This window comes from Oncorhynchus nerka, linkage group LG9a (genome assembly GCF_034236695.1).
Source record: "Oncorhynchus nerka isolate Pitt River linkage group LG9a, Oner_Uvic_2.0, whole genome shotgun sequence".
In the NCBI taxonomy this organism is placed as follows: Eukaryota; Metazoa; Chordata; class Actinopteri; order Salmoniformes; family Salmonidae; genus Oncorhynchus; species Oncorhynchus nerka.
Window position 1 is genome coordinate 1,425,767 of NC_088404.1, and position 26,995 is coordinate 1,452,761.

At 47.8% G+C, this 26,995-nt stretch overlaps 1 protein-coding gene and 1 non-coding gene across 2 annotated transcripts; one reads left to right on the forward strand and one right to left on the reverse strand.

Moving 5' to 3' along the window:
* Positions 1-904: 904 nt before the first annotated feature.
* Positions 905-976, reverse strand: trnaq-cug (transfer RNA glutamine (anticodon CUG)). Its single transcript has one exon. It is a non-coding gene; the product is annotated as a tRNA-Gln (tRNA).
* Positions 977-1,183: 207 nt separating this feature from the next.
* rab11a (RAB11a, member RAS oncogene family) lies at positions 1,184-25,918 on the forward strand. Its single transcript, XM_065022182.1, has 5 exons — positions 1,184-1,392; positions 7,498-7,693; positions 11,410-11,603; positions 12,907-12,987; positions 17,347-25,918. Exons 1-5 carry the CDS (start codon positions 1,353-1,355, stop codon positions 17,481-17,483), a joined length of 648 nt encoding a protein of 215 aa, XP_064878254.1. The 5' UTR covers positions 1,184-1,352; the 3' UTR covers positions 17,484-25,918.
* The last annotated feature ends 1,077 nt before the right edge of the window (positions 25,919-26,995 follow it).

The following is a 26,995-nucleotide window of genomic DNA, read 5'->3' on the forward strand; positions in this document are numbered from 1 at the left end:
GTTTCCTGTGGAATGTTGAATATTTGCTGGAACTGGAACACGTTGTAGTACATGTCAATCCAGAGCATCCCAAACATGCTCAATGGTTGGCATGTCTGGTGAGTATGCAGGACATGGAAGAACTGGGACATTTTCAGCTTCCAGGAATTGTGTACAGAGTCTTGCGACATGGAGTTGTGCATTATCATGCTGAAACATGAGGTGATGGTGGCTGAATGGCACAACAATGGGCCTCAGGATCTCGTCACGGTATCTCTGTGCATTCAAAATGCCATCCACAAAATGTAATTATGTTTGTTGTACATAGTTTATGACTGCCCATACCCCACCGCCACCAACGTTGACAGAGGCAAACCACTTGACCACGCAACACCATACACGTGGTTTGCGGTTGTGAGGCGGGTTGGATGTACTGCCAAATTCCCTGAAACAACGTTGGAGGAGGCTTATGGTAGAGAAATTAACATTCAATTCTCTGGCAACAGCTCTGGTGGACATTCCTGCAGTCAGCATGCCAAATACACACTCCGTCAAAACTTGAGACATCTGTGTTATGACAAAATTTTAGAGTGACCATTTGTTGACCCCAGCACAAGGTGCACCTGTGTAATGATCATGCTGTTTAATCATATTCTTTATATACCACACCATGGATGGATTATATTGGCAAAGGAGAATGGGGAATTGAGAGGAGTATGATTACTTGTTTAAGGTTGAATAAATTTGTGCACAACATTTGAGAGAATGCCTTCTAGGCATATGTAAAGTGTCTGTGGTCTTTAATTTCTGCGGATGAAACATGGGAACAACACTTTACATGTTGCATTTATATTGTTGTTTAGTATATTTCATCTACTAGCAATTTACAACTGCTTTGACTCACAGCTAAGAAGTTCAAAAATTTAGGTCCTACCGAGATTTGAACTCGGATCGCAGGATTCAGAGTCCTGAGTGCTAACCATTACACCATAGAACCACACATTTCTACAGCATACGTATTCCACTAGTCTGATGTAACTCTGATTCTTTCGCCTATTCTTCCTCATTGCCTGCTGTTAACACAATGCATGTATTACTCCGGTAAATTAATTTCATGTAGTTACATTAAATAAATCATATGAGAAGTATTATCAATGCAGATGGTTGATCCGGAAGTGGGCATTATATATAGCGGTTAGATGCCCGCTGGTTTTCCTGCTGCTGAGGTTAAATGACAAGGCTCGAACTGCAGTGCATTGCGGGGACGGGCAGGATAAGAAGGTATAATAACCGGATAGGACCGGGGAAGGAAGGAAAGGGACGGTGCCACTTGGATTCAAAGACATCGAACCTCGCCTTAATTTAGATTCAGAATGGGGAATAGAGACGACGAGTATGATTACTTGTTTAAAGGTAAATGTGACCTCAATGTACCTGTCCGTAAAAGGTGATGTCATCGTGGTTTTATTATAGGAGTGGTCGCCTGGCTAACCTAGTTAGCTCCTAGCTAACGCTACGCATTTGCAGCCTGATCACTTTAGCCTGATATCCTGCGAATTTAAAAGAGGTCGTTTGGATATAAATATAGCGATTGATTTTGGTTTTGATATTCTCAATAATGCTAACTAATAGCAGTTGATCCTTTGTCTTTGTCTTGATGGCTAGATAGCGCAGGTCTCTGATGGACCGGTGCGGAAAACGTTACCGTAAGGAAATGTACAACTAACGTTAGTTAGGTTACTAGTAACAGCCACTTAGTGAACCAGCTAATATGTCAAATGACCACATATCTAACGTTAACTTAGTTAACCAGCTACTGAAACCACGGGTAGTTGCTCCAGCTACATAATGGATTTTATAGCTATCTAACGTTATGTCGTTCATTTAAACACATGTCTTAATTAAGAGAGGATTACAAATCATATCTACCTAGTTTATGTGCCATATCCTGTTTGTGAAATATAGTGGCTTCCACAAAATGCTCATCATCCTCATGCCATCTGATGAAATGGGTTATTCCTAGGTCCACTTAACGTTGCTTTCAATTGTATTAGGTTGCACCAAAACGGTCAGTGGAAGGCCAGAAGTTAAATATAATTTCATTTTAATATGCTGTGCCGGTGGGCAGGGCGGTTGATCATTATAAACAGGGGGACTATTTGACGAAATAGCTTAACAATGGTCATTATTAGAGACGTCCCAACCCGAGGCTCTGTTGCAGACCCACTTGCTCTCTGCTCTCTGCCCTCTGCTCAGGGCAGCAGGTCACCTTGAGGTTAGAGCTTTGGGCCAGTAATCAAATAGCAGATCTGACAAGGTCAAACATCTGTTGCTCCAGGATGCAGAACAATGAGAACCCCTCTTTCTGCTGGTGTCTTGGGGAGTTGGGATATGCAAATAAAAAATATTAATTACACACTTGTAATATAAGCACCCCACATGTGATTGTTATTACCTTGTATTTAACCTTTATTTAACTAGGCAAGTCATTGAGGTACAAAATCTTATTTACAATGGCGGCCTACCCTGGCCAAACGCGGACGACGCTGGGCCAATTGTGCGCCGCCCTGTGGCAGAGGAAGTGGATCTACAACAGACCCATTGTTTGGATTGTCTGTTTAGTAATACGCTCCTTTTGAGATATTTTGTCTCCCCAAATCAACATCTTCCTATTCTACATTATAATGAATGGGCTCCTGCTTGTTAGCTGTTAGCATGTGATGGGAATCTGGTCAAAGCACATTTCACATTCAGATAGACTTTTTCTTTATTGTACAATAAGGGGGTGTATTGATGTATATGATTGTTTTATATTCCTACTGTAATATCTAACGGATGTGTATATTCCTACTGTAATATCTAACGGATGTGTATATTCCTACTGTAATATCTACAGGATGTGTATATTCCTACTGTAATATCTACAGGATGTGTATATTCCTACTGTAATATCTACAGGATGTGTATATTCCTACTGTAATATCTACAGGATGTGTATATTCCTACTGTAATATCTACAGGATGTGTATATTCCTACTGTAATATCGACATGATGTTTATATTCCTACTGTAATATCTACAGGATGTGTATATTCCTACTGTAATATCTACAGGATGTGTATAATCCTACTGTAATATCTACAGGATGTGTATATTCCTACTGTAATATCTACAGGATGTGTATATTCCTACTGTAATATCTACAGGATGTGTATATTCCTACTGTAATATATACAGGATGTGTATATTCCTACTGTAATATATACAGGATGTGTATATTCCTACTGTAATATCTACAGGATGTGTATATTCCTACTGTAATATCTAACGGATGTGTATATTCCTACTGTAATATCTACAGGATGTTGTACATTTGACTGCCTTCTTCAATGTGAGGGGAATCAGGAGATGCATCAAGTTGTTTTGAATTGATTCTAACCCGTCTCTTTCTCTCTGGCCCAGTGGTGTTGATAGGAGACTCTAACCCGTCTCTCTCTCTGGCCCAGTGGTGTTGATAGGAGACTCTAACCCGTCTCTCTCTCTGGCCCAGTGGTGTTGATAGGAGACTCTAACCCGTCTCTCTCTCTGGCCCAGTGGTACTGATAGGGGACTCTAACCCGTCTCTCTCTCTCTCTCTCTCTCTGGCCCAGTGGTGTTGATAGGAGACTCTAACCTGTCTCTCTCTCTCTCTCTCTCTGGCCCAGTGGTGTTGATAGCAGACTCTATCCTGTCTCTCTCTCTCTCTCTCTCTGGCCCAGTGGTGTTGATAGGAGACTCTAACCTGTCTCTCTCTCTGGCCCAGTGGTGTTGATAGGAGACTCTAACCTGTCTCTCTCTCTCTCTCTGGCCCAGTGGTGTTGATAGCAGACTCTAACCTGTCTCTCTCTCTCTCTCTCTCTGGCCCAGTGGTGTTGATAGGAGACTCTAACCTGTCTCTCTCTCTCTCTCTCTCTGGCCCAGTGGTGTTGATAGGAGACTCTAACCTCTCTCTCTCTCTGGCCCAGTGGTGTTGATAGCAGACTCTAACCTGTCTCTCTCTCTCTCTGGCCCAGTGGTGTTGATAGGAGACTCTAACCTGTCTCTCTCTCTCTGGCCCAGTGGTGTTGATAGCAGACTCTAACCTGTCTCTCTCTCTCTCTCTGGCCCAGTGGTGTTGATAGGAGACTCTAACCTGTCTCTCTCTCTGGCCCAGTGGTGTTCATAGGAAACTCTAACCTGTCTCTCTCTCTCTCTGGCCCAGTGGTGTTGATAGGAGACTCTCTAACCCATCTCTCTCTCTCTGGCCCAGTGGTATTGATAGGAGACTCTAACCCGTCTCTCTCTCTCTGGCCCAGTGGTGTTGATAGGAGACTCTAACCTGTCTCTCTCTCTCTGGCCCAGTGGTGTTGATAGCAGACTCTAACCTGTCTCTCTCTCTCTCTCTCTGGCCCAGTGGTGTTGATAGCAGACTCTAACCTGTCTCTCTCTCTCTCTCTGGCCCAGTGGTGTTGATAGGAGACTCTAACCTGTCTCTCTCTCTCTGGCCCAGTGGTGTTGATAGCAGACTCTAACCTGTCTCTCTCTCTCTCTCTGGCCCAGTGGTGTTGATAGCAGACTCTAACCTGTCTCTCTCTCTCTCTCTCTCTGGCCCAGTGGTGTTGATAGGAGACTCTAACCTGTCTCTCTCTCTCTGGCCCAGTGGTGTTGATAGCAGACTCTAAGCTGTCTCTCTCTCTCTCTCTGGCCCAGTGGTGTTGATAGGAGACTCTAACCTGTCTCTCTCTCTCTCTGGCCCAGTGGTGTTGATAGCAGACTCTAACCTGTCTCTCTCTCTCTCTCTCTGGCCCAGTGGTGTTGATAGCAGACTCTAACCTGTCTCTCTCTCTCTCTCTCTGGCCCAGTGGTGTTGATAGGAGACTCTAACCTGTCTCTCTCTCTCTGGCCCAGTGGTGTTGATAGGAGACTCTAACCTGTCTCTCTCTCTCTGGCCCAGTGGTGTTGATAGGAGACTCTAACCTGTCTCTCTCTCTCTGGCCCAGTGGTGTTGATAGGAGACTCTAACCTGTCTCTCTCTGGCCCAGTGGTGTTGATAGGAGACTCTAACCTGTCTCTCTCTCTCTGGCCCAGTGGTGTTGATAGGAGACTCTAACCTGTCTCTCTCTCTCTCTGGCCCAGTGGTGTTGATAGCAGACTCTAACCTGTCTCTCTCTCTCTCTCTGGCCCAGTGGTGTTGATAGGAGACTCTAACCTGTCTCTCTCTCTCTGGCCCAGTGGTGTTGATAGCAGACTCTAACCTGTCTCTCTCTCTCTCTCTGGCCCAGTGGTGTTGATAGCAGACTCTAACCTGTCTCTCTCTCTCTCTCTCTCTGGCCCAGTGGTGTTGATAGGAGACTCTAACCTGTCTCTCTCTCTCTGGCCCAGTGGTGTTGATAGCAGACTCTAAGCTGTCTCTCTCTCTCTCTCTGGCCCAGTGGTGTTGATAGGAGACTCTAACCTGTCTCTCTCTCTCTCTGGCCCAGTGGTGTTGATAGCAGACTCTAACCTGTCTCTCTCTCTCTCTCTCTCTGGCCCAGTGGTGTTGATAGCAGACTCTAACCTGTCTCTCTCTCTCTCTCTCTGGCCCAGTGGTGTTGATAGGAGACTCTAACCTGTCTCTCTCTCTCTGGCCCAGTGGTGTTGATAGGAGACTCTAACCTGTCTCTCTCTCTCTGGCCCAGTGGTGTTGATAGGAGACTCTAACCTGTCTCTCTCTCTGGCCCAGTGGTGTTGATAGGAGACTCTAACCTGTCTCTCTCTCTGGCCCAGTGGTGTTGATAGGAGACTCTAACCTGTCTCTCTCTCTCTGGCCCAGTGGTGTTGATAGCAGACTCTAACCTGTCTCTCTCTCTCTCTCTCTGGCCCAGTGGTGTTGATAGGAGACTCTAACCTGTCTCTCTCTCTCTGGCCCAGTGGTGTTGATAGGAGACTCTAACCTGTCTCTCTCTCTCTGGCCCAGTGGTGTTGATAGGAGACTCTAACCTGTCTCTCTCTCTCTGGCCCAGTGGTGTTGATAGGAGACTCTAACCTGTCTCTCTCTCTGGCCCAGTGGTGTTGATAGGAGACTCTAACCTGTCTCTCTCTCTCTGGCCCAGTGGTGTTGATAGGAGACTCTAACCTGTCTCTCTCTCTCTCTGGCCCAGTGGTGTTGATAGGAGACTCTAACCTGTCTCTCTCTCTGGCCCAGTGGTGTTGATAGGAGACTCTAACCTGTCTCTCTCTCTCTGGCCCAGTGGTGTTGATAGGAGACTCTAACCTGTCTCTCTCTCTGGCCCAGTGGTGTTGATAGGGGACTCTAACCTCTCTCTCTCTCTGTCCCAGTGGTGTTGATAGGAGACTCTAACCTGTCTCTCTCTCTGGCCCAGTGGTGTTGATAGCAGACTCTAACCTGTCTCTCTCTCTCTCTGGCCCAGTGGTGTTGATAGGAGACTCTAACCTGTCTCTCTCTCTGGCCCAGTGGTGTTGATAGCAGACTCTAACCTGTCTCTCTCTCTCTCTCTCTGGCCCAGTGGTGTTGATAGCAGACTCTAACCTGTCTCTCTCTCTCTCTCTCTGGCCCAGTGGTGTTGATAGCAGACTCTAACCTGTCTCTCTCTCTCTGGCCCAGTGGTGTTGATAGGAGACTCTAACCCGTCTCTCTCTCTCTGGCCCAGTGGTGTTGATAGGAGACTCTAACCTGTCTCTCTCTCTCTGGCCCAGTGGTGTTGATAGCAGACTCTAACCTGTCTCTCTCTCTCTCTCTGGCCCAGTGGTGTTGATAGGAGACTCTAACCTGTCTCTCTCTCTCTCTCTGGCCCAGTGGTGTTGATAGGAGACTCTAACCCGTCTCTCTCTCTCTGGCCCAGTGGTGTTGATAGGAGACTCTAACCTGTCTCTCTCTCTCTGGCCCAGTGGTGTTGATAGCAGACTCTAACCTGTCTCTCTCTCTGGCCCAGTGGTGTTGATAGGAGACTCTAACCTGTCTCTCTCTCTCTCTCTGGCCCAGTGGTGTTGATAGGAGACTCTAACCTCTCTCTCTCTCTCTGGCCCAGTGGTGTTGATAGCAGACTCTAACCTGTCTCTCTCTCTCTCTCTGGCCCAGTGGTGTTGATAGGAGACTCTAACCTGTCTCTCTCTCTCTGGCCCAGTGGTGTTGATAGGAGACTCTAACCTGTCTCTCTCTCTCTGGCCCAGTGGTGTTGATAGGAGACTCTAACCTGTCTCTCTCTCTCTGGCCCAGTGGTGTTGATAGGATACTCTAACCTGTCTCTCTCTCTCTCTCTGGCCCAGTGGTGTTGATAGCAGACTCTAACCCGTCTCTCTCTCTCTCTCTCTGGCCCAGTGGTGTTGATAGGAGACTCTAACCTGTCTCTCTCTCTCTGGCCCAGTGGTGTTGATAGGAGACTCTAACCTGTCTCTCTCTCTCTGGCCCAGTGGTGTTGATAGGAGACTCTAACCTGTCTCTCTCTCTCTGGCCCAGTGGTGTTGATAGGAGACTCTAACCCATCTCTCTCTCTGGCCCAGTGGTGTTGATAGGAGACTCCGGTGTGGGGAAGAGTAACCTGTTGTCTCGTTTCACCCGGAATGAGTTTAACCTGGAGAGTAAGAGCACCATCGGGGTGGAGTTTGCCACTCGCAGTATCCAGGTGGATGGGAAGACCGTGAAGGCTCAGATCTGGGACACAGCTGGCCAGGAGAGATACCGGGCTATTACATCAGCGTGAGTACAAACACACACAAACAAACACACTGTTTAGAAAACACTTCTGACACGACTGGACAGGAGCGATACGAGCCATCACCTCAGTATGAGCACTCGGGATTGTGGCCATTTTGGAAATACTGCCTTCTGAAATGTTGCATATTAAACGTATGTATCAAATATAATATGAAAGTATCATGCGTAGATCTAATGCATTTAGTTGGGGAGTCAGTTCAACACTTAGACCTAATGCATTTAGATGGGGAGTCAGTTCAACACACAGATCTAATGCATTTAGTTGGGGAGTCAGTTCAACACTTAGACCTAATGCATTTAGATGGGGAGTCAGTTCAACACACAGATCTAATGCATTTAGTTGGGGAGTCAGTTCAACACATAGACCTAATGCATTTAGATGGGGAGTCAGTTCAACACACAGACCTAATGCATTTAGATGGGGAGTCAGTTCAACACATAGACCTAATGCATTTAGTTGGGGAGTCAGTTCAACACACAGACCTAATGCATTTAGATGGGGAGTCAGTTCAACACATAGATCTAATGCATTTAGTTGGGGAGTCAGTTCAACACATAGACCTAATGCATTTAGTTGGGGAGTCAGTTCAACACATAGACCTAATGCATTTAGATGGGGAGTCAGTTCAACACATAGACCTAATGCATTTAGATGGGGAGTCAGTTCAACACATAGACCTAATGCATTTAGATGGGGAGTCAGTTCAACATAGACCTAATGCATTTAGATGGGGAGTCAGTTCAACACATAGACCTAATGCATTTAGATGGGGAGTCAGTTCAACACATAGACCTAATGCATTTAGATGGGGAGTCAGTTCAACATAGACCTAATGCATTTAGATGGGGAGTCAGTTCAACACATAGACCTAATGCATTTAGATGGGGAGTCAGTTCAACATAGACCTAATGCATTTAGATGGGGAGTCAGTTCAACACAGACCTAATGCATTTAGATGGGGAGTCAGTTCAACACATAGACCTAATGCATTTAGTTGGGGAGTCAGTTCAACACATAGACCTAATGCATTTAGTTGGGGAGTCAGTTCAACACATAGACCTAATGCATTTAGATGGGGAGTCAGTTCAACACATAGACCTAATGCATTTAGTTGGGGAGTCAGTTCAACACATAGACCTAATGCATTTAGTTGGGGAGTCAGTTCAACACATAGACCTAATGCATTTAGTTGGGGAGTCAGTTCAACACATAGACCTAATGCATTTAGTTGGGGAGTCAGTTCAACACATAGACCTAATGCATTTAGATGGGGAGTCAGTTCAACACATAGACCTAATGCATTTAGATGGGGAGTCAGTTCAACACAGACCTAATGCATTTAGATGGGGAGTCAGTTCAACACATAGACCTAATGCATTTAGATGGTCAGTCAGTTCAACACATAGACCTAATGCATTTAGATGGGGAGTCAGTTCAACACAGACCTAATGCATTTAGATGGGGAGTCAGTTCAACACATAGACCTAATGCATTTAGATGGGGAGTCAGTTCAACACACAGACCTAATGCATTTAGATGGAGAGTCAGTTCAACACATAGACCTAATGCATTTAGTTGGGGAGTCAGTTCAACACAGACCTAATGCATTTAGTTGGGGAGTCAGTTCAACACATAGACCTAATGCATTTAGATGGGGAGTCAGTTCAACACATAGACCTAATGCATTTAGATGGGGAGTCAGTTCAACACACATACCTAATGCATTTAGATGGAGAGTCAGTTCAACACATAGACCTAATGCATTTAGTTGGGGAGTCAGTTCAACACAGACCTAATGCATTTAGTTGGGGAGTCAGTTCAACACATAGACCTAATGCATTTAGATGGGGAGTCAGTTCAACACATAGACCTAATGCATTTAGTTGGGGAGTCAGTTCAACACATAGACCTAATGCATTTAGTTGGGGAGTCAGTTCAACACAGACCTAATGCATTTAGTTGGGGAGTCAGTTCAACACACAGACCTAATGCATTTAGATGGGGAGTCAGTTCAACACAGACCTAATGCATTTAGATGGGGAGTCAGTTCAACACATAGACCTAATGCATTTAGATGGGGAGTCAGTTCAACACAGACCTAATGCATTTAGATGGGGAGTCAGTTCAACACAGACCTAATGCATTTAGATGGGAAGTCAGTTCAACACAGACCTAATGCATTTAGATGGGGAGTCAGTTCAACACAGACCTAATGCATTTAGATGGAGAGTCAGTCCAACACATAGACCTAATGCATTTAGTTGGGGAGTCAGTTCAACACATAGACCTAATGCATTTAGTTGGGGAGTCAGTTCAACACATAGACCTAATGCATTTAGTTGGGGAGTCAGTTCAACACATAGACCTAATGCATTTAGATGGGGAGTCAGTTCAACACACAGACCTAATGCATTTAGATGGGGAGTCAGTTCAACACACAGACCTAATGCATTTAGATGGAGAGTCAGTCCAACACATAGACCTAATGCATTTAGATGGAGAGTCAGTCCAACACATAGACCTAATGCATTTAGATGGAGAGTCAGTTCAACACATAGACCTAATGCATTTAGATGGAGAGTCAGTCCAACACATAGACATAATGCATTTAGATGGAGAGTCAGTCCAACACATAGACCTAATGCATTTAGATGGAGAGTCAGTTCAACACACAGACCTAATGCATTTAGTTGGGGAGTCAGTTCAACACATAGACCTAATGCATTTAGTTGGGGAGTCAGTTCAACACATAGACCTAATGCATTTAGATGGGGAGTCAGTTCAACACAGACCTAATGCATTTAGTTGGGGAGTCAGTTCAACACATAGACCTAATGCATTTAGTTGGGGAGTCAGTTCAACACATAGACCTAATGCATTTAGATGGGGAGTCAGTTCAACACAGACCTAATGCATTTAGATGGGGAGTCAGTTCAACACAGACCTAATGCATTTAGTTGGGGAGTCAGTTCAACACATGGACCTAATGCATTTAGATGGGGAGTCAGTTCAACACAGACCTAATGCATTTAGTTGGGGAGTCAGTTCAACACATGGACCAATGTATTTAGGCAATTTGAAAGCCTGTTACAAGGTTTGCTTTAAGTTTCTAACAACACTATATAGGCCATCGCTGCTTGTCACCTTTGATCCTAACTCTGCTTCCTCTGGTCCACAGGTATTACCGTGGGGCAGTGGGGGCCTTGTTGGTCTATGACATCACTATATAGGCCATCGCTGCTTGTCACCTTTGATCCTAACTCTGCTTCCTCTGGTCCACAGGTATTACCGTGGGGCAGTGGGGGCCTTGTTGGTCTATGACATCACTATATAGGCCATCGCTGCTTGTCACCTTTGATCCTAACTCTGCTTCCTCTGGTCCACAGGTATTACCGTGGGGCAGTGGGGGCCTTGTTGGTCTATGACATCACTATATAGGCCATCGCTGCTTGTCACCTTTGATCCTAACTCTGCTTCCTCTGGTCCACAGGTATTACCGTGGGGCAGTGGGGCCTTGTTGGTCTATGACATCACTATATAGGCCATCGCTGCTTGTCACCTTTGATCCTAACTCTGCTTCCTCTGGTCCACAGGTATTACCGTGGGGCAGTGGGGGCCTTGTTGGTCTATGACATCACTATATAGGCCATCTCTGCTTGTCACCTTTGATCCTAACTCTGCTTCCTCTGGTCCACAGGTATTACCGTGGGGCAGTGGGGGCCTTGTTGGTCTATGACATCGCCAAGCACCTGACCTATGAGAACGTGGAGCGTTGGCTGAAGGAGCTGAGAGACCATGCAGACAGCAACATCGTTATTATGCTGGTCGGCAACAAGAGTGACCTGCGCCACCTCAGGGCCGTGCCCACCGACGAGGCACGGACATTCGCAGGTCAGTGTGTGTTTTTTACATTTCATTTTATTTCACCTTTATTTAACCAGGTGGCCAGTTGAGAACACCTTTATTTAACCAGGTAGGCCAGTTGAGAACACCTTTATTTAACCAGGTAGGCCAGTGGAGAACACCTTTATTTAACCAGGTAGGCTAGTTGAGAACACCTTTATTTAACCAGGTAGGCTAGTTGAGAACACCTTTATTTAACCAGGTAGGCCAGTGGAGAACACCTTTATTTAACCAGGTAGGCCAGTTGAGAACACCTTTATTTAACCAGGTAGGCCAGTTGAGAACACCTTTATTTAACCAGGTAGGCCAGTTGAGAACACCTTTATTTAACCAGGTAGGCCAGTGGAGAACACCTTTATTTAACCAGGTAGGCTAGTTGAGAACACCTTTATTTAACCAGGTAGGCTAGTTGAGAACACCTTTATTTAACCAGGTAGGCCAGTGGAGAACACCTTTATTTAACCAGGTAGGCCAGTTGAGAACACCTTTATTTAACCAGGTAGGCCAGTTGAGAACACCTTTATTTAACCTGGTAGGCCAGTTGAGAACACCTTTATTTAACCTGGTAGGCCAGTTGAGAACACCTTTATTTAACCAGGTAGGCCAGTTGAGAACACCTTTATTTAACCAGGTAGGCCAGTTGAGAACACCTTTATTTAACCTGGTAGGCCAGTTGAGAACACCTTTATTTAACCTGGTAGGCCAGTTGAGAACACCTTTATTTAACCAGGTAGGCCAGTTGAGAACACCTTTATTTAACCTGGTAGGCCAGTTGAGAACACCTTTATTTAACCAGGTAGGCCAGTGGAGAACACCTTTATTTAACCAGGTAGGCCAGTTGAGAACACCTTTATTTAACCAGGTAGGCCAGTTGAGAACACCTTTATTTAACCAGGTAGGCTAGTTGAGAACACCTTTATTTAACCAGGTAGGCCAGTTGAGAACACCTTTATTTAACCAGGTAGGCCAGGAGAACAAGTTCTCATTTACAACCGCAGGTCAGTGTGTGGCATGGGGCAGGTAATAAGAGTGAACTGCGCCAGCTCAGGGCCGTGCCCACCGACGAGGCACGGACATTCGCAGGTCAGTGCAGTACCAACTCACACAGGAAGAGGTCTAGGAGTAGTGGGGTGAACAGTTTCATTACTTTCCTTACCCATGAGTGGCTGTTGGTTTTCATGGTTTTACTTATTCAAATAGGAAGACGTCTCTGTCATAGAGATTTGCATAATGGTAGAGACCTTAACACAGTGGTGATTGACATGGTTTACTGTTTCTCTCTGTTCCTCAGAGAAGAACGGTTTGTCTTTCCTGGAGACCTCAGCCCTGGATTCTACTAACGTGGAGACTTCCTTCCAGACCATTCTGACTGGTGAGGGGCTGTCTCTCTATGTTCTCTACAGCATTGATCTGTATCTGAAGAGAACTCGGATTCATTTGTATGATAAGCTGGAACGATTGATTCGGTGTCGTGATATAGACTTGTGGTGGTAGAGATGTGTGTGTGTGACAGAGACGAGACCAGTGATTGTGTGTTGGAGTGATCTGGGCCGAGGGATCTGCCTGAAGACCTAATCACAGCTGAGACATGACTAGCCTCGATGAGGACTAATGTGTGGGTTCTCCTGAAGTCCAGCTCTTCTAACAGGATATGACCACCACAATGCTTTGCAGCTGTGTCCTAATTCTGCTCTAGCCTGGTCCCAGATCTGTTTTATAATGCTGGGTGTAATCATCAGGCACCAAACTGAAGAAGACAACTGACAAACAGGAAGGGACCAGGCTACCTGAACTTGTCCAATAAAAAATGCTTGTTTTCCACTGTGTGCCCTAATGAATATAACCTCTGGACCTTTCCTGCTCTGCCCTGTCTTACCCTGTCCTGCTCTGCCCTGTCTTACCCTTTCCTGCTATACCCTGTCTTACCCTTTCCTGCTCTGCCCTGTCTTACCCTGTCCTGCTCTGCCCTGTCTTACCCTGTCCTGCTCTGCCCTGTCTTACCCTTTCCTGCTCTACCCTGTCCTACCCTGTCTTGCTCTGCCCTGTCTTACCCTGTCTTGCTCTGCCCTGTCTTACCCTGTCCTGCTCTGCCCTGTCTTACCCTTTCCTGCTCTACCCTGTCCTACCCTTTCCTGCTCTACCCTCTCTTACCCTTTCCTGCTCTACCCTGTCTTACCCTTTCCTGCTCTGCCCTGTCTTACCCTGTCCTGCTCTGCCCAGTCTTACCCTTTCCTGCTCTGCCCTGTCTTACCCTTTCCTGCTCTGCCCAGTCCTACCCTTTCCTGCTCTGCCCTGTCTTACCCTGTCCTGCTCTGCCCTGTCTTACCCTTTCCTGCTCTGCCCTGTCCTGCTCTGCCCTGTCTTACCATTTCCTGCTCTGTCCTGTCCTGCTCTGCCCTGTCTTACCCTGTCCTGCTCTGCCCAGTCTTACCCTGTCCTGCTCTACCCTGTCCTGCTCTGCCCTGTCTTACCCTGTCCTGCTCTGCCCTGTCTTACCCTTTCCTGCTCTGCCCTGTCTTACCCTGTCCTGCTCTACCCTGTCTTACCCTGTCCTGCTTTGCCCTGTCTTACCCTGTCCTGCTCTGCCCTGTCTTACCCTGTCCTGCTCTGCCCTGTCTTACCCTGTCCTGCTCTGCCCTGTCTTACCCTTTCCTGCGCTGCCCTGTCTTACCCTTTCTTGCTCTGCCCTGTCTTACCCTTTCCTGCTCTGCCCTGTCTTACCCTGTCTTACCCTTTCCTGCTCTGCCCTGTCCTGCTCTGCCCTGTCTTACCATTTCCTGCTCTGTCCTGTCTTACCCTTTCCTGCTCTGCCCTGTCCTGCTCTGCCCTGTCTTACCCTGTCCTGCTCTGCCCAGTCTTACCCTGTCCTGCTCTGCCCTGTCTTACCCTGTCCTGCTCTGCCCTGTCTTACCCTGTCCTGCTCTGCCCTGTCTTACCCTTTCCTGCTCTGCCCTGTCTTACCCTGTCCTGCTCTACCCTGTCTTACCCTGTCCTGCTTTGCCCTGTCTTACCCTGTCCTGCTCTGCCCTGTCTTACCCTGTCCTGCTCTGCCCTGTCTTACCCTGTCCTGCTCTGCCCTGTCTTACCCTTTCCTGCGCTGCCCTGTCTTACCCTTTCCTGCTCTGCCCTGTCTTACCCTGTCCTGCTCTGCCCTGTCTTACCCTGTCCTGCTCTGCCCTGTCTTACCCTTTCCTGCTCTGCCCAGTCCTACTCTGCCCTGTCTTACCCTTTCCTGCTCTGCCCTGTCTTACCCTTTCCTGCTCTGCCCTGTCTTACCCTTTCCTTCTCTGCCCTGTCTTACCCTTTCTTGCTCTGCCCTGTCTTACCCTGTCCTGCTCTGCCCTGTCTTACCCTTTCCTGCTCTGCCCTGTCCTACCCTTTCTTGCTCTGCCCTGTCTTACCCTTTCCTGCTCTGCCCTGTCCTACCCTTTCTTGCTCAGCCCTGTCTTACCCTTTCCTGCTCTGCCCTGTCCTACCCTTTCCTGCTCTGCCCTATCTTACCCTGTCTTGCTCTGCCCTGTCTTACCCTTTCCTGCTCTGCCCTGTCTTACCCTTTCTTGCTCTGCCCTGTCTTACCCTTTCCTGCTCTGCCCTGTCCTACCCGTTCCTGCTCTGCCCTGTCTTACCCTGTCTTGCTCTGCCCTGTCTTCCCCTTTCCTGCTCTGCCCTGTCTTACCCTTTCCTGCTCTGCCCTGTCTTACCCTGTCCTGCTTTGCCCTGTCTTACCCTGTCCTGCCCTGTCTTACCCTGTCCTGCTCTGCCCTGTCTTACCCTGTCCTGCTCTGCCCTGTCTTACCCTTTCCTGCGCTGCCCTGTCTTACCCTTTCCTGCTCTGCCCTGTCTTACCCTGTCCTGCTCTGCCCTGTCTTACCCTTTCCTGCTCTGCCCAGTCCTGCTCTGCCCTGTCTTACCCTTTCCTGCTCTGCCCTGTCTTACCCTTTCCTGCTCTGCCCTGTCTTACCCTTTCCTTCTCTGCCCTTTCTTACCCTTTCTTGCTCTGCCCTGTCTTACCCTGTCCTGTTCTGCCCTGTCTTACCCTGTCCTGCTCTGCCCTGTCTTACCCTGTCCTGCTCTGCCCAGTCTTACCCTGTCCTGCTCTGCCCTGTCTTACCCTTTCCTGCTCTGCCCAGTCTTACCCTTTCCTGCTCTGCCCAGTCTTACCCTGTCCTCCTCTGCCCTGTCTTACCCTTTCCTGCTCTGCTCTGCCCTGTCTTACCCTTTCCTGCTCTGCCCAGTCTTACCCTGTCCTGCTCTGCCCAGTCTTACCCTGTCCTGCTCTGCCCTGTCTTACCCTGTCCAGCTCTGCCCTGTCTTACCCTTTCCTGCTCTGCCCTGTCTTACCCTTTCCTGCTCTGCCCTGTCTTACCCTGTCCTGCTCTGCCCTGTCTTACCCTGTCCTGCTCTGCCCAGTCTTACCCTGTCCTGCTCTGCCCTGTCTTACCCTGTCTTGCTCTGCCCTGTCTTACCCAGGCCTGCTCTGCCCTGTCCTACCCAGTCCTGCTCTGCCCTGTCTTACCCTGTCCTGCTCTGCCCAGTCATACCCTGTCCTGCTCTGCCCTGTCTTACCCTGTCTTGCTCTGCCCTGTCTTACCCTGTCCTGCTCTGCCCTGTCTTACCCTTTCCTGCTCTGCCCTGTCTTACCCTTTCCTGCTTTGCCCTGTCCTACCCAGTCCTGCTCTGCCCTGTCTTACCCTGTCCTGCTCTGCCCTGTCTTACCCTGTCCTGCTCTGCCCAGTCTTACCCTGTCCTGCTCTGCCCTGTCTTACCCTGTCTTGCTCTGCCCTGTCTTACCCTGTCCTGCTCTGCCCTGTCTTACCCTTTCCTGCTCTGCCCAGTCTTACCCTGTCCTGCTCTGCCCTGTCTTACCCTTTCCTTCTCTGCCCTGTCTTACCCTGTCTTGCTCTGCCCTGTCTTACCCTGTCCTGCTCTGCCCTGTCTTACCCTGTCCTGCTCTGCCCTGTCTTACCCTTTCCTGCTCTGCCCTGTCCTACCCAGTCCTGCTCTGCCCTGTCTTACCCTGTCCTGCTCTGCCCTGTCTTACCCTTTCCTGCTCTGCCCAGTCCTGTTCTGCACTAACATATCAAACCAATGTTTTAATGGGAGTGCTAGCTGGTGATTGTGTTAGATAGCTCCTGTTTAAGCTGTGAGTAAAGTACTTTAGCAACATGCTACTTAAAGACCATTCGAAACTGGGTGGTTCCAGCCCTGAATGCTGATTGGCTGACAGCCGTGGTATATCAGACCATATACCACAGGTATGACAAAACATGTAATTTTACTGCTCCCGTTTTAAATAGCAATAAGGCACCTCAGGGGTTTGTGGTATACGGCCAATATACTCTGTGATGTGTCGTGACTAAGAACAGCCCTTAGCCGTGGTATATTGGCCATATACCACACCTCCTTGGTCCTTATTGATAAAGCCTAACACTCACCTACACCGAGGGTACTTAACACTAGCTGTCAACACCTTTTGGAACTAGGCTTGTTCTCAACTATATATCCCCATCTCCTCACCACCTCCTCAAAAGGCAGAGGGGAGTATCCTCCGATGGGTTGTGAGAAAGCAGTGTGGAGATGGGACGGGAGGAATTGAGGAAAGAGGAATTGAGACAGAGCCCTAGTGTTCTGTCTTTCTGTGTGAGTGATGTTAATGCCCTGTCTCTCTCTTCTCCCCCCTTGCTCCCCCTCTCCCACCTCTCCTCCCCTCCCTACCCCCCCCCCGCTGCAGAAATCTATCGCATCGTGTCTCAGAAACAGATGTCGGACCGACGAGACAACGACATGTCGCCTAGCAACAACGTGGTCAACATCCAGGTGCAGCCGACGGAGAACAAACCAAAGATGCAGTGTTGTCAGAGCATCTAACAGCCTCACCAGTAGCACCTGATCCCCCCCCCTCCCCTAAAAGACTGCTTGGTCCTGTCTGACTGAGACACAGCTGCATGGCCAGGCTCTAGACTGAGACACAGCTGCGTGGCCAGGTTCTAGACTGAGACACAGCTGCGTGGCCAGGTTCTAGACTGAGACACAGCTGCGTGGCCAGGTTCTAGACTGAGACACAGCTGCATGGCCAGGTTCTAGACTGAGACACAGCTGCGTGGCCAGGTTCTAGACTGAGACACAGCTGCATGGCCAGGTTCTAGACTGAGACACAGCTGCGTGGCCAGGTTCTAGACTGAGACACAGCTGCATGGCCAGGCTCTAGAGACTCTATGCTTCCATGTAGAGGGTGAGGCTGTGTCCAGATTCTCCACACTCCATGTCATGGATTTAAAGGCATTAGATTGTAATCATTGGCTGAAGGGAGTTTATTTTCACCATTGTTAAATGTATGATGGGAAGTGTTCAAGTGAACACTGAGAAAAGGGTGGATAATTAGGGTGCAGCTGTGAGCCCGCTGGTTCCTTACGGATCCCCAGTCAGGACTATACAGCTGTGTCTGAGCCCGTTGGTTCCTTACGGATCCCCAGTCAGGACTATACAGCTGTGTCTGAGCCCGTTGGTTCCTTAAGGATCCCCAGTCAGGACTATACAGCTATGTCTGAGCCCGTTGGTTCTATACAGCTGTGTCTGAGCCCGTTGGTTCCTTACGGATCCCCAGTCAGGACTATACAGCTGTGTCTGAGCCCGTTGGTTCCTTAAGGATCCCCAGTCAGGACTATACAGCTATGTCTGAGCCCGTTGGTTCTATACAGCTGTGTCTGAGCCCGTTGGTTCTATACAGCTGTGTCTGATCCCGTTGGTTCTATACAGCTGTGTCTGAGCCCGTTGGTTCCTTCAGGAACCCCAGTCAGGACTATACAGCTGTCTGATCCCGTTGGTTCCTTAAGGACCCCCAGTCAACACTATACAGCTGTGTCTGATCCCGTTGGTTCTATACAGCTGTGTCTGATCCTGTTGGTTCCTTAAGGATACCCAGTCAGGACTATACAGCTGTCTGATCCCGTTGGTTCCTTAAGGATCCCCAGTCAGGACTACACAGCTGTGTCTGATCCCGTTGGTTCCTTAAGGATCCCCAGTCAGGACTACACAGCTGTGTCTGATCCCGTTGGTTCCTTAAGGATCCCCAGTCAGGACTACACAGCTGTCTGAGCCCGTTGGTTCCTTACGGATCCCCAGTCAGGACTATACAGCTGTCTGAGCCCGTTGGTTCCTTACGGATCCCCAGTCAGGACTATACAGCTGTGTCTGATCCCGTTGGTTCTATACAGCTGTGTCTGATCCCGTTGGTTCTATACAGCTGTGTCTGATCCCGTTGGTTCTATACAGCTGTGTCTGATCCCGTTGGTTCTATACAGCTGTGTCTGAGCCCGTTGGTTCTATACAGCTGTGTCTGAGCCCGTTGGTTCTATACAGCTGTGTCTGATCCCGTTGGTTCTATACAGCTGTGTCTGATCCCGTTGGTTCTATACAGCTGTGTCTGATCCCGTTGGTTCCTTACAGATCCCCAGTCAGGACTATACAGCTGTGTCTGAACCCGTTGGTTCCTTAAGGACCCCCAGTCAGGACTATACAGCTGTGTCTGAGCCCGTTGGTTCTATACAGCTGTGTCTGAGCCCGTTGGTTCCTTACGGATCCCCAGTCAGGACTACACAGCTGTGTCTGATCCCGTTGGTTCTATACAGCTGTGTCTGAGCCCGTTGGTTCTATACAGCTGTGTCTGAGCCCGTTGGTTCCTTAAGGACCCCCAGTCAGGACTATACAGCTGTCTGAGCCCGTTGGTTCCTTAAGGATCCCCAGTCAGGACTATACAGCTGTGTCTGAGCCCGTTGGTTCCTTACGGATCCCCAGTCAGGACTATACAGCTGTATCTGATCCCGTTGGTTCTATACAGCTGTGTCTGATCCCGTTGGTTCTATACAGCTGTGTCTGATCCCGTTGGTTCCTTACGGATCCCCAGTCAGGACTATACAGCTGTCTGAGCCCGTTGGTTCCTTAAGGATCCCCAGTCAGGACTATACAGCTGTGTCTGATCCCGTTGGTTCCTTAAGGATCCCCAGTCAGGACTATACAGCTGTGTCTGAGCCCGTTGGTTCCTTAAGGATCCCCAGTCAGGACTATACAGCTGTATCTGATCCCGTTGGTTCCTTAAGGATCCCCAGTCAGGACTATACAGCTGTGTCTGAGCCCGTTGGTTCCTTAAGGATCCCCAGTCAGGACTATACAGCTGTATCTGATCCCGTTGGTTCTATACAGCTGTGTCTGATCCCGTTGGTTCTATACAGCTGTGTCTGATCCCGTTGGTTCCTTACGGATCACCAGTCAGGACAATACAGCTGTCTGAGCCCGTTGGTTCCTTAAGGATCCCCAGTCAGGACTATACAGCTGTGTCTGATCCCGTTGGTTCCTTACGGATCCCCAGTCAGGACTATACAGCTGTCTGAGCCCGTTGGTTCCTTAAGGATCCCCAGTCAGGACTATACAGCTGTGTCTGATCCCGTTGGTTCCTTAAGGATCCCCAGTCAGGACTATACAGCTGTGTCTGAGCCCGTTAGTTCCTTAAGGACCCCCAGTCAGGACTATACAGCTATGTCTGATCCCGTTGGTTCCTTAAGGACCCCCAGTCAGGACTATACAGCTGTCTGATCCCGTTGGTTCTATACAGCTGTGTCTGATCCCGTTGGTTCTATACAGCTGTGTCTGAGCCCGTTGGTTCTATACAGCTGTGTCTGAGCCCGTTGGTTCCTTACGGACCCCCAGTCAGGACTATACAGCTATGTCTGATCCCGTTGGTTCCTTAAGGACCCCCAGTCAGGACTATACAGCTGTCTGATCCCGTTGGTTCTATACAGCTGTGTCTGATCCCGTTGGTTCTATACAGCTGTGTCTGAGCCCGTTGGTTCCTTACGGATCCACAGCTTTTTATTTTTGCAGTCTTTTATATTATTATATAGCTGTTTTAATAACCAGACAGACGCTGGAAGAATCTGCACAGAAATGTATTCATATATGATGGACTAGTTTTATTGGTGATAACGCAGACCTGCCAACATGCATTGTACCTACCATAGGCTTCTATTTGGCACATTGTGGTTTTTGACTCAACCGGCTGAAGTTGGAGCTGAGCCAATCAGAGGAATTGGCTGAGGAGAAAACATCTCCAGCTCTCCTCCCCCCTGTGTTCATAGTAATGTTTTCCTCACTCCATCTTGATAGCAGCTCTTCACTTTGTCTGTCCATACCACTGATGTGTGAGGGGGAAAATGGAGAACCAACTGTTTGGCAAATACATTTTCCATAATTGTAAGTGTTAGTCAAGCACATAACCACTATTTAGCAGTTAGCTCCTTAGCTAAGGCGTCATTACGACTAAGGTAGTTAACTACAGTGTTTAGTCAACTAAGCGAGAACAATTTCTCTGCAATGGTAGTAGGCACAAGCACATTGACGAGCAACATGTGCTGTGTTGCAGTAGTTCAATGTTACTGAGTGTTATGCTAGTTCAGTGCTGCGCTAGTTCAGCGCTACGCTACTTCAGCGCTGCGCTACTTCAGCGCTACGCTACTTCAGCGCTGCGCTAGTTCAGCACTGCGCTACTTCAGCGCTGCGCTAGTTCAGCGCTACGCTACTTCAGCGCTGCGCTAGTTCAGCGCTACGCTACTTCAGCGCTGCGCTAGTTCAGCGCTGCGCTAGTTCAGCGCTGCGCTACTTCAGTGCGCGTCACTGTGAGGATGGAAACAGACATGGCAGAGAGCTGTTCTGCTAATACCGTCCTTCATTGAAAGTTATGTTAAAGTGTTAAAGATTAGCAGGCCTATGTTATTGAATCATTTGTGGATCTGTCCTCTTCAAATACCTGGTGGATGAGATCAGGGTCGGTGGATGAGGTCAGGGTCGGTGGATGAGGTCAGGGCCGGTGGATGAGGTCAGGGCCGGTGGATGAGGTCAGGGCCGGTGGATGAGGTCAGGGATAGAGATCTGGAACCAGCTCCTATAGGCCTAGCTCAATTTGTCGTCATATTCCATATATCCTACAGTCAACTAGACTACTACATTGCATCCATTAATTTAATTATTTAGAATTTTCTCCTCAAACAAATTTAAGAAGAAGCTAGTTTGCATTTTCACTAGACGATCCACCTTCATTACCCCTCAATTTAACCTAGAAAAAAAAACACCTCAATTTAATTATCAAACACAATACTTCTGTGTTTACTACAATATTTGATTTCATTTCTAGCTCTAGCCTGAGGGGAAAGTCGACTGACCCAATCTGGGCCTTCCCCTACACAACCTTAGTCCTACATCCGCACCACCTTGGCAGAAAATCCCAGGGAGAGCCCTGATTGTACATCTGACCGTATTTCTAGTTAGCTACTGAAGACCAGCCAATTACCAAGTACCCATAACAATCTATAGACTACCATGCCTACTGAGGCAGTCTTCTACCAACATCATTTGGATAAAAAAGGTGCCTATGACTTGAGCAGTGTGGGTGTCCGTTGTGCTGAATTATTCAAGGATAATGTGAGGATTGTTTTTGTTCATTTGAAAATGAACCCGGTTAAAGGAGTGCACTGTGAAGGGAATAGGGGGCCATGTGGGACTCAGGCAGTGGGGAGCCTGGTGATGCTACTGTATAGATGATGGCTTCTCTCTTGTAGTAATGCTAATGATAGGCCAGGGATCAGTGGTAGTAATGCTGTAATGCTAATGATAGGCTAGGGATCAGTGGTAGTAATGCTGTAATGCTAATGATAGGCTAGGGATCAGTGGTAGTAATGCTGTAATGCTAATGATAGGCTAGGGATCAGTGGTAGTAATGCTAATGATAGGCTAGGGATCAGTGGTAGTAATGCTGTAATGCTAATGATAGGCCAGGGATCAGTGGTAGTAATGCTAATGATAGGCTAGGGATCAGTGGTAGTAATGCTGTAATGCTAATGATAGGCTAGGGATCAGTGGTAGTAATGCTGTAATGCTAATGATAGGCCAGGGATCAGTGGTAGTAATGCTATAATGCTAATGATAGGCTAGGGATCAGTGGTAGTAATGCTGTAATGCTAATGATAGGCCAGGGATCAGTGGTAGTAATGCTATAATGCTAATGATAGGCTAGGGATCAGTGGTAGTAATGCTGTAATGCTAATGATGGGCTAGGGATCAGTGGTAGTAATGCTAATGATGATAGGCTAGGGATCAGTGGTAGTAATGCTAATGATAGGCTAGGGATCAGTGGTAGTAATGCTAATGATAGGCTAGGGATCAGTGGTAGTAATGCTGTAATGCTAATGATAGGCTAGGGATCAGTGGTAGTAATGCTATAATGCTAATGATAGGCCAGGGATCAGTGGTAGTAATGCTATAATGCTAATGATAGGCTAGGGATCAGTGGTAGTAATGCTAATGATGATAGGCTAGGGATCAGTGGTAGTAATGATATAATGCTAATGATAGGCTAGGGATCAGTGGTAGTAATGCTATAATGCTAATGATAGGCCAGGGATCAGTGGTAGTAATGCTATAATGCTAATGATAGGCTAGGGATCAGTGGTAGTAATGCTGTAATGCTAATGATAGGCCAGGGATCAGTGGTAGTAATGCTAATGATAGGCTATGGATCAGTGGTAGTAATGCTATAATGCTAATGATAGGCCAGGGATCAGTGGTAGTAATGCTGTAATGCTAATGATAGGCTAGGGATCAGTGGTAGTAATGCTGTAATGCTAATGATAGGCCAGGGATCAGTGGTAGTAATGCTGTAATGCTAATGATAGGCCAGGGATCAGTGGTAGTAATGCTGTAATGCTAATGATAGGCTAGGGATCAGTGGTAGTAATGCTGTAATGCTAATGATAGGCCAGGGATCAGTGGTAGTAATGCTGTAATGCTAATGATAGGCCAGGGATCAGTGGTAGTAATGCTATAATGCTAATGATAGGCCAGGGATCAGTGATCCTTCTGAGCTTCCTGCCTTCAGGTCGTCTATTTATTCACAATTGAAGGGGTTGCAAAATGTCCCTACATTTTCCAGGTTTTTCAGAAATCCCTGGGAGCCAGGTGGAGCTTGTTGTCATGGTGAAGGATGGTAGCATAAAGTCTAGTGATGCCACTGCTCATGAGTCAGGATTCCCAGCTCTGTTTGTGTGGGTCTTGCCAACTCTGTCATTATCATAAGACGGGGTTATTACCCTACGAGGTCCGGACTACTGCTGTTTTTCTGTTCTACCTGTTTGGCGGAATGAATACACCCTTGGTGTCCCAGGTCGAAATGAGTCCCTAACTAGAGGGGAAGAATGATACATAGCAGTTCAACTGGCTTTGAGGTCCAGATTTCAATTTGAGGGACATGGGCGTTATGACAAGATGGCACAAACAGATCTGGGATTCAGGCTAACCATGGTTTACCTTGGTGTCAATGGGAACAAGTAATATCTGGGATTCAGGCTAACCATGGTTTACCTTGGTGTCAATGGGAACAAGTAATATCTGGGATTCAGGCTAACCATGGTTTACCCTGGTGTCAATGGGAACAAGTAATATCTGGGATTCAGGCTAACCATGGTTTACCTTGGTGTCAATGGGAACAAGTAATATCTGGGATTCAGGCTAACCATGGTTTACCTTGGTGTCAATGGGAACAAGTAATATCTGGGATTCAGGCTAACCATGGTTTACCTTGGTGTCAATGGGAACAAGTAATCGCACATACATAACCACTATCTGGAGAGACCAGACTACAGCTAGACTGCCTAACAGACTGTCTTATAAGACTGATTCATTCATACATTTCTGCTTTTGTTTTGTTCTTAAACATGCTCTGTGCCAGGATTAGGATCCATTCCAGTCAATTCAGGAATTACACTGACATTCCAATTATCTTCAACGAGGAACATTTGGAATTGGAATTTGGTTTTACTTTCTGAATTAAAATGGAAATGGCCCAACGCTGATGGTAACCCTGAGACATGGCTGTAGGCTCCTTTTATGTTGCAAGTTGTGAGTGAGTAGTGTTTCAGTGCCTTTATGGTAGAATGTCATGTTGGTTGGGAGTTTTCAGAAACCACCTCCCCTTCTCTTCAAGCCTGGCCGGCTCACCTAGCTCTCTGGATTAGTGGACCCAAGGATCTAAACAGGGTCCTTGGGACGTCCAACTCTGTCAGCCCTTTGAAGGGGACATTCCAAACAGTTAAGGATTAGGGTTAATTGTTAGTGGACGGGACTGGTTCCTGGCCTTAGAAGTTGATCAGGCTGGTTGGCAGGTTCCCTCCAAGTGACTCAACACACCACCGTCTGCAGACTTAGATAAGAGGGAGCCACTGTCTATTTACTTAATAAAGCCTAGTATCCCACTTCACATAAAGTGTGTCTCATTGAGCTTAAAACACACCCCCTATCAAATTGAGAGCACTACAAATAAGTCTCTGCTACTTCCATGTATTAAAAGGGATTCTTCTGGATGTTGGCAACAAGACCCTTTATCTACTGACCTCTCAGAGTCAGATGAAGCCCTTTATCTACTGACCTCTCAGAGTCAGATGAAGCCCTTTAACTACTGACCCAGAGTCAGATGAGGCCCTTTAACTACTGACCCAGAGTCAGGTGAGGCCCTTTATCTACTGACCCAGAGTCAGATGAAGCCTTTTATCTACTAACCCAGAGTCAGATGAGGCCCTTTAACTACTGACCCAGAGTCAGGTGAGGCCCTTTATCTACTGACCCAGAGTCAGATGAAGCCCTTTATCTACTGACCCAGAGTCAGATGAAGCCTTTTATCTACTAACCCAGAGTCAGATGAGGCCCTTTATGTACTGACCCAGAGATGAACTCGTGGATAAACATTTTATGTCTCTGTGTCCAGTATGACGGAAGTTAGCCAATGCGAAGTCGCGTTAGTGCAATGACTGGAAGTCCACAGGAACAACTAGCATGCTAGCCCTGCTGAACACAGCCCTGCTTTAGGTTGTAGTCCCTGGGTGCATCCCAAATGGCACCCTATTCCTTATATGGAGCACTACTTTGGACCTGGGCCCGTAGGGGAATAGAGTGACCCTGGGCCCATAGTAGTGCACTATATAGAGAAAGGATGACCCAGTCTGTGTCTGTCAGGCTTGCAGTGCCAATGAGGAGGTTACAGAGGTCATCATCTCCAATTAGCCTTGTCTGCTCTGTCTGTATCCCCTTACTATTACTGTTATGTAATTAGTTACGTCAACGATCACTTTATGCCTCGGCTCCACTGTTTTATTTTTCATTCGCGCTGTACTGTGATTTGTATTTTTTTAATAATTAAACTGTTATCTCTGTCCACTACTTACAATTGAAAAGTGCAAATAAATACAATTAACTATTACAACTGAGGTAATGTGTGTGTCTGTGTGTGTATGGGGGGGGAATCTGTCTAAGCATGTCTTGTATGGTTTCAGGAACTCTGTCCAAGATGGACATTTTCTGATGGCAGAATAGACTTGACATGTTTTATTGGAGTACCGAAACAGGAAATGGAGATGCTTCTTTAGAGGAACAACGGACATAATCAGGATTGAAACCGGTTCAGGGAACATAACCGGAAAATAACACATTTTTTCAAGGAACTGAATGAGAACTGTTTAGGAACAGAACCGTTATTTTAAAGCATGGGAACCGGTTCATAATGTTATTTTACGTTCTGGGCATCTTTTTTCAGTTCCACAAAAAATGCAACAAAGTGTCCATGCAAAGTCCTCCCTCTGTCACTCAGGAACTTGTTCCAGTGTCTCCCTGCCCCTCCCCCTCCGCAGCACAGCCCACTGTAGCCCCTCCCCCTGTCAGGAACTTGTTCCAGTGTCTCCCTGCCCCTCCCCCTCCGCAGCACAGCCCACTGTAGCCCCTCCCCCTGTCACTCAGGAACTTGTTCCAGTGTCTGCCTGCCCCTCCCCTCCGCAGCACAGCCCACTGTAGCCCCTCCCTCTGTCACTCAGGAACTTGTTCCAGTGTCTGCCTGCCCCTCCCCTCCGCAGCACAGCCCACTGTAGCCCCTCCCCTGTCATTCAGGAACTTGTTCCAGTGTCTGTCTGCCCCTCCCCCTTCGCAGCACAGCCCACTGTAGCCCCTCCCTCTGTCACTCAGGAACTTGTTCCAGTGTCTGCCTGCCCCTCCCCTCCGCAGCACAGCCCACTGTAGCCCCTCCCCTGTCACTCAGGAACTTGTTCCAGTGTCTGCCTGCCCCTCCCCCTTCGCAGCACAGCCCACGGTAGCCCCTCCCTGTCACTCAGGAACTTGTTCCAGTGTCTGCCTGCCAGCTAGAAATCTTTACCAAGGGGTGTGTAGGCTACCTGCCCCTCCCCCTCAGGAGCACCACCTACTGTGGCCCCTCCCTCTCTGAAGCATAGCTGTAAACTACTAATGTTACAAGCCCCTCCCTCTCTGAAGCATAGCTGTAAACTACTGATGTTACA